The sequence below is a fragment of the Salvelinus fontinalis genome, chromosome 31 (genome assembly GCF_029448725.1).
Source record: "Salvelinus fontinalis isolate EN_2023a chromosome 31, ASM2944872v1, whole genome shotgun sequence".
In the NCBI taxonomy this organism is placed as follows: Eukaryota; Metazoa; Chordata; class Actinopteri; order Salmoniformes; family Salmonidae; genus Salvelinus; species Salvelinus fontinalis.
The window spans coordinates 10,220,172-10,233,988 of NC_074695.1; the positions used below are offsets into that span (position 1 = coordinate 10,220,172).

General features: G+C 46.3%; 1 protein-coding gene across 4 annotated transcripts in view; it reads left to right on the top strand.

Annotated features, from left to right (window-relative positions):
• The window catches only part of LOC129829513 (AMP deaminase 2-like), a 76,788-nt gene that overhangs the window by 46,914 nt on the left and 16,057 nt on the right, over window positions 1–13,817 (top strand). For all 4 annotated transcript variants that reach the window (XM_055891237.1, XM_055891239.1, XM_055891240.1 and 1 more), the window contains 6 exons: window positions 3,558–3,689; window positions 3,876–4,039; window positions 4,858–4,984; window positions 5,464–5,627; window positions 7,837–7,957; window positions 10,605–10,778. In XM_055891237.1, the coding sequence (XP_055747212.1) occupies window positions 3,558–3,689; window positions 3,876–4,039; window positions 4,858–4,984; window positions 5,464–5,627; window positions 7,837–7,957; window positions 10,605–10,778 (882 nt within the window). The remainder of the gene's footprint in view (window positions 1–3,557; window positions 3,690–3,875; window positions 4,040–4,857; window positions 4,985–5,463; window positions 5,628–7,836; window positions 7,958–10,604; window positions 10,779–13,817) is intronic.

Sequence of the window (13,817 nt, forward strand, 5' to 3'; positions counted from 1 at the left end):
ATATGCAAAACTGCCGACAGAGTACCCATATCTCCTATCTAACTATCTAACTCGGTCCCAAAATCCAATAACAAAACACTCACAATAACATCTAACAATAGTAACCCAAGGCATGCCTGTTTACCTCATTTACAACAAAACATTTGATCAATTACATACACGTTACACATTGAGCTTTACTGAGCTGAGTGCCCTCGCAAGACCACTCGCCCTCCAGTCCCTCCACATTATAAATTGAACTTCACCAAGTCAAATGCCCTCGCAAGGAGTCACCTGCACTCTGCTCCCTCGTTCAATGAGCTTCGCCAAGCCGAGTGCACTCGCACTCTGGTCCCTCACCGCACTCTGGTCCCTCACTCCACATTTAATCTCACCAGTCCTACTGTTGATCAACGCAGTACCACGGATCTGGAGTTTTTGTTGCCCACAACCGGCTAATTAACAATTATGTCCAAGGGTACCTCACTTAAACACTCTCATCAATTCAACTCAGTCCTGTTCGTTACCTCAGCTGTGGCCCTCTTAAGGAAGACCTCGCTCTGAGCGTACCCTCAACAGGGGCTTCGTTTTCTTTTCTTTACTATTTTCTTGACCCTATTGATTTAAATTGACCAATTTCACCTCTCTTTTTATACTGCGTTCGGGAGGTGGTATCCACCCACCCGTCTTCCTTTTGGATCCTTAGGCGGGTCTTTGTCTGCTCCTGTCAGGAATGCGGTTTCCCTGGGGTCTGCGGATTATCTGGGGTCTGCGGATTATCTAGGGTCTGCGGTTTCCCTGGGGTCTGCGGATTATCTAGGGTCTGCGGATTATCTGGGGTCTGCGGATTATCTGGGGTCTGCGGATTATCTGGGGTCTGCGGATTATCTGGGGTCTGCGGATTATCTAGGGTCTGTGGATTATCTGGGGTCTGCGGATTATCTGGGGTCTGCGGATTATCTGGGGTCTGCGGATTATCTAGGGTCTGCGGTTTCCCTGGGGTCTGCGGATTCCCTGGGGTCTGCGGGTTTCTCTGGGATCTGCGGTTTCCCTGGGGTCTGCGGATTCCCTGGGGTCTGCGGGTTTCCCTGGGGTCTGCGGTTTCCCTGGGGTCTGCGGATTCCCTGGGGTCTGCGATTTCCCTGGGGTCTGCCATTTCCCTGGGGTCTGCGGTTTCCCTGGGGTCTGCAGATTATCTGGGGTCTGCGGATTCCCTGGGGTCTGCGGTTTCCCTGGGGTCTGCGGTTTCCCTGGGGTCTGCGGTTTCCCTGGGGTCTGCGGTTTCCCTGGGGTCTGCGGTTTCCCTGGGGTCTGCGGATTCCCTGGGGTCTGCGGATTATCTGGGGTCTGCGGATTATCTGGGGTCTGCGGATTATCTAGGGTCTGCGGTTTCCCTGGGGTCTGCGAAATACCTGGGGTCTGCGAAATACCTGGGGTCTGCGGAATCCCTGGTGTCTGCGGTTTCCCTGGGGTATGCGGTTTCCCTGGGGTCTGCGGAAATCCCTGGGGTCTGCGGAAATCCCTGGGGTCTGCGGAAATCCCTTGGGTCTGCGGATTCCCTGGGGTCTGCGGATTCCCTGGGGTCTGCGGATTCCCTGGGGTCTGCGGATTCCCTGGGGTCTGCGGATTCCCTGGGGTCTCGCGGATTCCCTGGGGTCTCGCGGATTCCCTGGGGTCTGCGGTTTCCCTGGGGTCTGCGGTTTCCCTGTGAGGGGAGACAACTGGGTGAAAAGGTTGCCTCAGTCTGTCACAACTGAGTGAGGACAATAGGGGCCAGAATTACAGAAAGTCACTCCAGACATACTTCCCTCAAACAGTAGCTCAACGGTTCCCCAAAATTGGGCAAGCATGCGCCTTTGACTGACGGCCAAGGCATGAATCTTTCGCCCTGAGAAACAGGCTCCAAACAGGACAACAGCTTTATCACTTTTGTGCAGTATATAACACTTTGCCCTTTCTCCAGTTAAGCGAAGAGGAACCAGTTAGTTTCTGTCAGCTCTTGGCTGAGCGCCCGGATGTCATGGGGTCATTCTACACACACAGAACAGTTAGAACAGGCCTCTTATTAATGCACACACATTTTACTATCTTGTATGAGTTTGTCAAAGAAACTATCTCAAGCCCAATGCCTAGGCTTAAAGACAGCTATTTCAGTACACATCCATTAGTAGTAAGGTTTATCTTCAAAATGCCCTCACACACTCCAGACATACTTTCTCTAACAGTAGCTCAACGGTTCCCCCAAGTTGGGCAAGCACGCGCCTTTGACTGTCGGCCAAGGCATGAATCTTTCGCCCTGAGAAACAGACTCCAAACAGGACAACAGCTTTATCACTTATGTGCAGGATATAACACTTTGCCCTGTCTTCAGTTAAGCTAAGAGGAACCAGTTAGTTTCTCTCAACTCTTGGCTGAGCGCCCAGACATCATGGGGTCATTCTACACACACACACACACACACACACACACACACACACACACACACACACACACACACACACACACACACACACACACACACACACACACACACACACACACACACACACAAAGTGTGCAAAGCTGTCAAGAATTTAAAACATAAAATATATTTTGATTTCTTTAACACTTTTTTTGATTACTACATGATTTCATAGTTTTGTTGTCTTCACTATTATTCACAATGTAGAAAATAGTAAAAATAAAGGAAAACACAATGAGTAGGTGTCTCCAAACTTTTGACTGGTACTGTACATATTATACACTAGACTAGTAGTAGGTTTCAACATACAGTATATATTATATACTATACTAGTAGGAGGTATCATACATATATAATATACACTAGACTAGTAGTAGGTTTCAACATACAGTATATATGATATACTATACTAGTAGCAGGTATCATACATATAATATAAACTAGACTAGTAGTAAGTATCATAAGTATATATTATAAACTAGACTAGTAGTAGGTATCATACATGTATAATATGCACTAGACTAGTAGTAGGTTTCAACATACAGTATATATTACATATATTATATAACCTCTTGGAGGTGCCCAGACATACTTAAAGTATGACTAGAGGAAGTGAACAATGAGAAGACAGAAGGTGCATGTCAATAGTCATTAGTAGCTACAGTTTTCAGTTCCTATATTTCAAGGGCAATCAGCAGTTGCTACATCCATATTTTGACTTATACATGAATGATATATACACCCACTGATTCTTGAAGAATATTATTTATTTATAAATGCCTCATGAGCTCATTAGTTCAACTGTTGTCCCCCATCAGAACCCACAATATGATCTTGTTTTACTCCAATGTTTGTAAACAAAGTAAAGGCAAACAAACACTACATATCCTCAAAACAAGGTTAAAACTATACTGCTGACATAATGGATGGTCAGTCCCTGCATTCATAGCTCTGTCTGAGAGTTTTACGGAGAAATATGAATGAACAGTCGTTCTATTTCTGAGAGCTTTTTCGTTGAACTTGTCGATCACCGCTGCATGTTGAAGACAGACGACTAGCTGACTTGAAATCTTAACATTGATTGAGTCTTACTGCCCTCCCCCCTTTCTCATCACAGGACCGCAACACTTTCCATCGCTTTGACAAGTTCAACGCCAAATACAACCCCATTGGGGAGTCCATCCTGAGAGAGATCTTCATCAAGACAGACAACCACGTGCAGGGGAAATACTTTGGACACATCATTAAGGTTCCTTGCTGAATGAGTGCATCATCAATATAGTAAAGACTCTACTTGTCCAATCAGGACAAGTGTTTGAATTCTTAGTCCTAGTTCCAGCAGTTTGTCAATAAAGCTGAGTGTTGTACTGTATTCTTGTAAAGTTGTGTAGTACTTGGCGCCCCCTGCTGACCGGTGTGTGTCTCTGCTCCTCAGGAGGTGATGGCTGACCTGGAGGAGAGTAAATACCAGAACGTGGAGCTGCGTCTGTCCATCTGCGGCCGCTGCAGAGACGAATGGGACAAGCTGGCCCAGTGGGCCGTCAAACACCAAGTCTACTCTAACAACGTACGCTGGCTGGTGCAGGTCCCACGACTCTTGTGAGTACAACTAACCTCTATTCAAGGAGAGGTCTGTCTTGTGAGTACAACTAACCTCTATTCAGGGAGAACTGTCTTGTGAGTACAACTAACCTCTATTCAAGGAGAACTGTCTTGTGAGTACAACTAACCTCTATTCAAGGAGAACTCTGTCTTGTGAGTACAACTAACCTCTATTCAAGGAGAACTATCTTGTGAGTACAACTAACCTCTATTCAAGGAGAACTCTGTCTTGTGAGTACAACTAACCTCTATTCAGGAGAACTGTCTTGTGAATACAACTAACCTCTATTCAAGGAGAACTATCTTGTGAGTACAACTAACCTCTATTCAAGGAGAACTCTGTCTTGTGAGTACAACTAACCTCTATTCAGGAGAACTGTCTTGTGAATACAACTAACCTCTATTCAGGAGAACTGTCTTGTGAGTACAACTAACCTCTATTCAGGAGAACTGTCTTGTGAATACAACTAACCTCTATTCAAGGAGAACTGTCTTGTGAGTACAACTAACCTCTATTCAGGAGAACTGTCTTGTGAATACAACTAACCTCTATTCAGGAGAACTGTCTTGTGAATACAACTAACCTCTATTCAGGAGAACTGTCTTGTGAGTACAACTAACCTCTATTCAGGAGAACTGTCTTGTGAATACAACTAATCTATATTCAAGGAGAAGTCAATTTGTAAGTCGCTCTGGATAAGAGCGTCTGCTAAATGACTTAAATGTAAATGTAAATGTAAGTCTGTCTTGTTTGGTTTTCCCCTACTTCACTTCCTGCCTCTCTCTTTGTGAGACTTTTGTCTCTCTCTCCACAGTGATGTGTACCACACCAAGAAGCAGCTGTGTAACTTCCAGGAGCTGCTGGATAACATCTTCATGCCCCTGTTCGAGGTCACCATCGACCCCGCCAGGCACCGTGAGCTGCACCTCTTCCTACAACACGTGAGTAAACAACAAGGTTCAGGGGTTCAGAGGACCCTGTATTTGATGACGATATAGAAGAATATAGGGCTCCCGAGTGGCGCAGTGGTCTAAGGCACTGCATCTCAGTGCTAGAGGCATCACCACAGACCCTGGTTCAAATCCCAGGCCTTATTACAACACATAGTGCGACGCAAAATTGGCCCAGCTTCGCCTGGGTTAGTGGAGGGTTTGGCTGGGGTAGGCCGCCATTGGAAAATAAGAATTTGTTCTTAACTGACTTGCCTAGTTAAATAAAGGTTTAATAAAAAAATAAAAAATATGCCATAGCAGATGTTTTTATCCAAAGTAACGTACATGGATACTTTTTCGTATAAGTGGCCCCAGCGGAAATCAAACCCACAATCCTCATGATACAAGCTCCATGCTCTACCATCTGAGCCACACAGAACCACGATGATGACCATGACAGTGGTGTGTGCATGTCTGTATGTGTTCAGGTGGTGGGCCTCGACAGTGTGGACGATGAGTCTAAACCAGAGCAACACTGCTTCAACATGGAGAGTCCTCTGCCAGTCAACTGGACTGTGGAAGACAACCCTCCTTATGCCTACTACCTGTACTATATGTACGCTAACATGGCCGTGCTCAACCACCTGCGCAGGTACGAGACCACATGACACTATACCATTTACACTGATTCTGTCATTACATTGACATGTTATCTTATCACTGTAGACGCTTGGCTATGTGTGGGAACAGTAGCTAGATCGGGGCTCTCGTGGAGAGCCACCTCTCCTGTAGGTGTTTCAGTCCAATCCTAATCTAGAGGTGTACTTATTTCTAATAATCAGCTGGTTGATAAACTGAATCCGGTTAGTTATAACCACTGATGTATAAAAAACCTAGATTACTTATGCTATGTATTGGCTAAAGAGAGGCTTAGAAGCTACCGGTCGACCATATTGGCACTCCCCAGAAGAAGCAGTCCTACATAGGAATGAATAGAATTCTACAGTATTTCAATTAAATGTTTCAAGGACAAAAATTACATGTATTTAAACGCCCACACCAGTAAACTAGGCAAGTCAGTTAAGAACAATTTTTTAGTTTCAATGACGGCCTAGGAACAGTAAGGGTCATTCCACGATAAAAGGTATAAGGGTCATTCCACGATAAAAGGTATAAGGGTCATTCCACGATAAAAGGTATAAGGGTCATTCCACGATAAAAGGTATAAGGGTCATTCCACGATAAAAGGTATAAGGGTCATTCCACGATAAAAGGTATAAGGGTCATTCCACGATAAAAGGTATAAGGCTCATTCCACGATAAAAGGTATAAGGGTCATTCCACGCTAAAGGTATAAGGGTCATTCCACACTAACGGTATAAGGGTCATTCCACGCTAAAGGTATAAGGGTCATTCCACGCTAAAGGTATAAGGGTCATTCCACGATAAAGGTATAAGGGTCATTCCACGATAAAAGATATAAGGGTCATTCCACGATAAAGGTATAAGGGTCATTCCACGGTAAAATGTCTTATATCTCTCAGATATAGGACAGACACTTCAAAACATACTTCCCTTAGATGTATTTTTTGACTATCTGTTATTCCACGTATAACTGTATTATACTATGTGTTTCTATGGGCTAATAGCAGTAAGACCATATTCAATGTTTGATCAAATCTATATATTCTTATATACCTACAGGGGTCCTAAAATTATAAATCAAATAGCTAAATGATCCATGGTATGACCATCTTAAAACAATTCCATATGTTAGTTTAGTAGAACCCCTTAGTAGAAGTGACAAATCAATGGTATGATCATCTTAAAACAATTCCATATGTTAGTTTAGTAGAACCCCTTAGTAGAAGTGACAAATCAATGGTATGATCATCTTAAAACAATTCCATATGTTAGTTTAGTAGAACCCCTTAGTAGAAGTGACAAATCAATGGTATGATCATCTTAAAACAATTCCATATGTTAGTTTAGTAGAACCCCTTAGTAGAAGTGACAAATCCGAACTGCCCACTTCGTACAAATCCTTGTGAATGCGGTGTCTTTTCCTATAATATGGCATACTAACGCTTTACAGCCTATGTTTCATTCGGGGCTGGGTTGTATTTGAAGGTTACCACCCACCAGCATGGCATTGTTTATTATTCAGAAACAGCTGTTTTGGCATCTTCCATAAACTGTGGCTGCGAATCCCGAGTGGCGCAGCGGTCTAAGGCACTGCATCTCAGTGCTTTAGACGTTAATACGGACACCCTGGTTCGAATCCAGGCTGTATCACAACCGGCCGTGATTGGGAGTCCCATAGGGCGGCGCACAATTGGCCCAGCGTCGTCCGGGTTTGGCCGTTGTAGGCCGTAATTGTAAATAAAGATGTGTTCTTTAACAGACTTGCCTAGTTAAATAAAGGTAAAATAAAAAAAATGTATTGTCATATTGGTTTGTAGGCCAAACCGTTTGAACCCTGCAGACAGATGTTTGGGATGTCTCCTGGTCTGACAAACACCGCTGTAGATGCGGAAGGGCCACTGGCAAATGTGGTGGATTGAGACACAGCCCATGTAAAAAGCAGAAAATGTTGTAATAAAAAGATGGATTTTGGTGGAAAAAAATGTTGTAATAATCTAATTAGATTTCCGTTTGGACACGGACATTGGCTCTTGGGGGATTTATACTGTGTTGCTAAAGTCTTATACAGACCCTCTCTCTTTCTCTGTCTGTGTAGTTGAGTTACAGTATATATGGTTGAATCTCATCCACACCGTATCTCTGTGACTGTGTGTACAACCAATCAATCTATCGATCAATCTATCTATCGATCAATGATATCTCTATGTGTGTTATAGGCAGAGAGGTTTCAACACCTTGGTGCTGCGTCCTCACTGTGGGGAGGCGGGGCCTATCCATCACCTGGTGTCAGGTTTCATGCTGTCAGAGAACATCTCCCATGGACTGCTGCTCAGGAAGGTACTGTACACCTTAGCACCTAGCCCCTAACTCTTCCCCCCTAGCCCCTAACTCTTACCCCCTAGCCCCTAACTCTTACCCCCTAGCCCCTAACTCCTAGCACCTAGCCCCTAACTACTAGCACCTAGCCCCTAACTACTAGCACCAAGCCCCTAACTACTAGCCCCTAACTACTAGCCCATAACCTCTAGAACCGAACTCCTAGCACCTAGCCCCTAACTACTAGCACTGAGCCCCTAACTACAAGTCCCTAACTACTAGCCCCTAACTCCTAGCACCTAGCCCCTAACCTCTAGCCCCTAACTCCTAGCCCCTAACTCCTAGCACCTAGCCCCTAACTACTAGCACCTAACTACTAGAACTGAGCCCCTAACTACTAGCCCCTAACTACTAGCACCAAGTCCCTAACTACTAGCACCAAGTCCCTAACTACTAGAACCGAGACCCTAACTACTAGCCCCTAACTACTAGCCCCTAAATACAACTGAACATCTCCCGTGAACTACTGCTTAGAAAGTTACTGACTGGATGGTCTCTCTATTTCACACACTACAACGAGGACAAGGCCTCGGCCTCAGTCATCTACACTCTAGTACAGGGATAATCAACTCTTACCCTACGAGGTCCGGAGGCCTCAGTCATCTACACTCTAGTACAGTGCTAATCAACTCTTACCTTACGAGGTCCTGCTGGTTTTCTGTTCTACCTGATAATTAATTGCACACGCCTGGTGTCCCAGGTCTAAATGAGTCCCAAAATGAGACCTTTACCCATCCTGCCCTGCCTTTCTAAGTTCTTCGAAAGCCAAGTTAATAAACAGATCACTGACCATTTAGAATCCCACCGTACCTTCTCCGCTGTGCAATCCGGTTTCCGAGCTGGTCACGGGTGCACCTCAGCCACGCTCAAGGTACTAAACGATATCATAACCGCCATCAATAAAAGACAATACTGTGCAGCCGTCTTCATTGACCTGGCCAAGGCTTTCGACTCTGTCAATCACCATATTCTTATTGGCAGACTCAACAGCCTTGGTTTCTCAAATGACTGCCTCGCCTGTTTCACCAACTACTTTTCTGATAGAGTTCAGTGTGTCAAATCGGAAGGCCTGTTGTCCGGACCTCTGGCAGTCTCTATGGGGGTGCCACAGGGTTCAATTCTCGGGCCGACTCTTTTCTCTGTATATATCAACGATGTCACTCTTGCTGCGGGTGATTCCCTGATCCACCTCTACGCAGACGACACCATTCTGTATACATCTGGCCCTTCTTTGGACACTGTGTTAACTAACCTCCAAACGAGCTTCAATGTCATACAACACTCCTTCCGTGGCCTCCAACTGCTCTTAAATGCCAGTAAAACCAAATGCATGCTTTTCAACCGTTCACTGCCCGCACCCGCCCGCCCAACTAGCATCACTACTCTGGATGGTTCTGAATATGTGGACAACTATAAATACCTAGGTGTCTGGCTAGACTGTAAACTCTCCTTCCAGACTCACATTAAACATCTCCAATCCAAAATTAAATCTAGAATCGGCTTCCTATTTCACAACAAAGCCTCCTTCACTCACGCCGCCAAACATACCCTCGTAGAACTGACTATCCTACCGATCCTCGACTTCGGCGATTTACAAAATTGCTTCCAAAACTCTACTCAGCAAACTGGATGCAAGTCTATCACAGTGCCATCCGTTTTGTCACCAAAGCCCCTTATACCACCCACCACTGCGACCTGTATGCTCTAGTCGGCTGGCCCTCGCTACATATTCATTGCCAGACCCACTGGCTCCAGGTCATTTATAAGTCTATGCTAGGTAAAGCTCTGCCTTATCTCAGCTCACTGGTCACGATAACAACACCCACCCATAGCACGCGCTCCAGCAGGTATATCTCACTAGTTATCCCCAAAGCCAACACCTGCTTTGGCCGCCTTTCCTTACAGTTCTCTGCTGCCAATGACTGGAATGAATTGCAAAAATCGCTGAAGTTGGAGACTTATTTCTCCCTCACTAACTTTAAACATCAGCTATCTGAGCAGCTAACCGATCGCTGCAGCTGTACATAGCACATCTGTAAATAGCTCATCCAATCTACCTACCTCATCCCCATATTGTTTTTATTTACTTTTCTACTCTTTTGCACACCAGTATTTCTACTTGCAAATCATCATCTGCTCATCTATCACTCCAGTGTTAATTTGCTAAACTGTAATTACTTCGCTACTATGGCCTATTTATTGCCTACCTCCTCACGCCAGTTGCACACACTGTATATAGACATTTTTTTTTCTATTGTGTTATTGACTCTACGCTTGTTTATTCCATGTGTAACTCTGCGTTGTTGGTGTCGCACTGCTTTGCTTTATCTTTGCCAGGTCGCAGTTGTAAATGAGAACTTGTTCTCAACTAGCTTACCTGGTTAAATAAAGGTGAAATAAAATTAAAAAAAATTTGAAGGGAACAATGAAAAAATGCATTGGAACTTGCTTCGGGGTCCAGAGTTGAGTTTGAGGGCTCTAGTATGATCTTGTGAACAATCTAAGCCTAATTGTTGTTCTTCTGTATCAACAAAGTTTTCAGTCACAAGGGATTACGGACCACAACAGAACATATAACACAACCCATCTCCTCCCCTCTCTCCTTCAGGCCCCTGTGCTGCAGTACCTGTACTACCTGGCTCAGATCGGCATCGCCATGTCTCCTCTCAGCAACAACAGCCTGTTCCTCAGCTACCACCGTAACCCCCTGCCAGAATATCTGTCCAGAGGACTCATGGTGTCACTGTCCACTGACGACCCTCTACAGTTCCACTTCACTAAGGTTGGTGATGTGACTCAACTGCAAATGACAGAGTGCTCCACACAACATTATGCCTGCATCCTAAATGGCATAGGGCTTTGGTCAAAAAATAATGCACTATACTGTTTAGGGAAGGGCAGTATACAGCGCCTTCGGAAAGTATTCAGACCCCTTGACTTTTTCCACATTTTGTTACTTTACAGCCTTATTCTAAAATGGATTAAATAAATAAAAGATCCTCGGTAATCTACACACAATAGCCCATAATGACAAAGCAAAATCTGGTTTTTAGAAATTGTTGCAAATGTATTAAAATTTAAAAACAGATACCTTTTTTACATAAGTATTCAGACTCTTTGCTATGAGACTCGAAATTGAGCTCAGGTGAATCCTGTTTCCATTGATCATCCTTGAGATGTTTCTACAACTTGATTGGAGTCCACCTGTGGTAAAGTCAATTGATTGGACATGATTTGGAAAGGCACACACCTGTCTATATAAGGTCCCACAGTTGACAGTGCATGTCAGAGTAAAAACCAAGCCATGAGGTCGAAGGAATTGTCCATAGAGCTCTGAGACAGGATTGTGTCGAGGCACAGATCTGAGGAAGGGTACTAAAAAATGTCTGCAGCATTGAAGAAAATTGTATTTTCACTTACAACCTCATGCTAATTGCATTAGCCTACGTTAGCTCAACCGTCCCGAGGTGGACCCACCAATCCTGTAGAGGATATATACACATTTTTTATATATATATTTTTTCCATCATAAATTATTGCTTATGGGTACCTTCACAAGTGTGTAAAATATTACTGTTCTCTGATTTTGAATTCATAGATTTTACGCTAGCTATATATCCATTGTTTATCTGGAACGGAATCTTCGCAAATTAACATGGTTACTGTCACGTTCCTGACCTATTTATGTTAGTTTTTGTGTGTTAGTTGGTCAGGACGTGAGGTTGGGTGGGCATTCTATGTTATCTGTTTCTATGTTGGTTTTGGTTTGCCTGGTATGGCTCTTGATTAGAGGCAGGTGGTTTGCGTTTGCCTCTAATTAAGAGTCATATTTAGGTAGGGCATTCTCACTGTTTGTTTGTGGGCGATTGTCTCCTGTGTCCGTATGTTATGTTCGTACCACATAGGACTGTAGCGTTTGTTTGTTTCGTTTTCGTTTCGATGTCGTCTGTTACCTGTACGTAAGTTTATGTTTAGTTATGTAAGTTTATGTTCAGGTCTCGTCAACGTCGTTTTGTTATTTTGTAGTTTTGCAAGTGTTTGTTTCGTTTCGTGTTGCCATCTTTATCGTTGTGTTAATAAAGATGGCTTATTTCCCAAAGCCTGCGTTTTGGTCTGAGGATCCTTCTCTCCTCACCTCATCTGAGGATGAGGAGAGCGTCACCCGTTACAGAATCACCCACCAACACGCTAAGACCAAGCGGCAAGGGAAAACGAAACGGAGTAAGGGACAGGAGAGAAAGGAGCAATGGACATGGGACGAGGTTTTGGATGGAAAGGGTTGCTACACTTGGGAGGAGATCCTGGCTGGGAGGGATCGCCTCCCATGGGAACAGGTGGAGGCATTGAGGAGAGCAGAGGCTACCTGGGAGAGGAACCGGAGCTATGAGGGAACGCGTCTGGCACGGAAGCCGAAAAAGCCCGTAAGTAATACCCAAAAATTTCTTGGGGGGGGGCTAGGAGATAGTGGGCCAAGGGCAGGTAGGAGACCTGCGCCCACTTCCCAGGCTTACCGTGGAGAGCGGGAGTACGGGCAGGCGCCGTGTTACGCAGTAGAGCGCACGGTGTCTCCTGTACGAGTGCATAGCCCAGTGCGGGTTATTCCACCTCCCCGCACTGGTAGGGCTAGATTGAGTATTGAGCCAGGTGTCCTCGGGCCGGCATACATGGCACCTGCCTTACGCATGGTTTCCCCGGTTCGCCTACATAGCCCGGTGCGGGTTATTCCACCTCCCCGCACTGGTCGGGCAACCGGGGGTATTCAACCAGGTAAGGTTGGGCAAGCTCAATGCTCAAGAGTGCCAGTACGCCTCCACGGTCCGGTATTTCCGGCACCACCTCCCCGCCCCAGCCTAGTACCTACAGTGTATACACTACGCACTAGGCTACCAGTGCGTATCCTGAGCCCTGTTCCTCCTCCACGCACTCTCCCTGTAGTGCGTGTATCTAGCCCGGTGCCTCCAGTTCCGGCCCCACGCACTAAGCTACCAGTGCGTCTCCAGAGCCCTGTACACACTGTATATTCTCCCCCTACTAATCCTGATGTGCTTGTCCTCAGCCCGGCGTCACCAGTGCCGGTACCACGCATCAGGGATAGAGTAGGCTTTGAGAATACAGTGTGCCCTGTCCCTGCTCCCCGCACTAGTAGGAAGGTGCTTGTCATTAGCACGGTGCCTCCAGTTCCGGCACCACGCACCAGGTCTACAGTGCGCCATATCCGGCCAGAGCCATCCGTCTCCCCAGCGCCATCTGAGCCATCCGTCTCCCCAGCGCCATCTGAGCCATCCGTCTCCCCAGCGCCATCTGAGCCATCCGTCTCCCCAGCGCCGTCTGAGCCATCCGTCTGCCAGGAGCCTGCAAAGCCGCCCGTCTGCCATGAGCCTGCAAAGCCGCCCGTCTGCCATGAGCCTGCAGAGCCGTCAGCCAGACAGGAGCCGCTAGAGCCGTCAGCCAGACAGGAGCCGCTAGAGCCGTCAGTCAGACAGGATCTGCCAGAGCCGCCAACCAGACAGGATCTGCCAGAGCCGCCAACCAGACAGGATCTGCCAGAGCCGCCAACCAGACAGGATCTGCCAGAGCCGCCAACCAGACAGGATCTGCCAGAGCCGCCAACCAGACAGGATCTGCCAGAGCCGCCAGCGAGCCATGAGCAGCCAGAGCCGCCAGCGAGCCATGAGCAGCCAGAGCCGCCAGAGCGCCATGAGCAGCCAGAGCCGTCAGAGCGCCATGAGCAGCCAAAGCCGTCAGCCTGCCATGAGCGTCGAGAGCCGTCAGCCTGCCATGAGCGTCGAGAGCCGTCAGCCTGCCATGAGCGTCGAGAGCC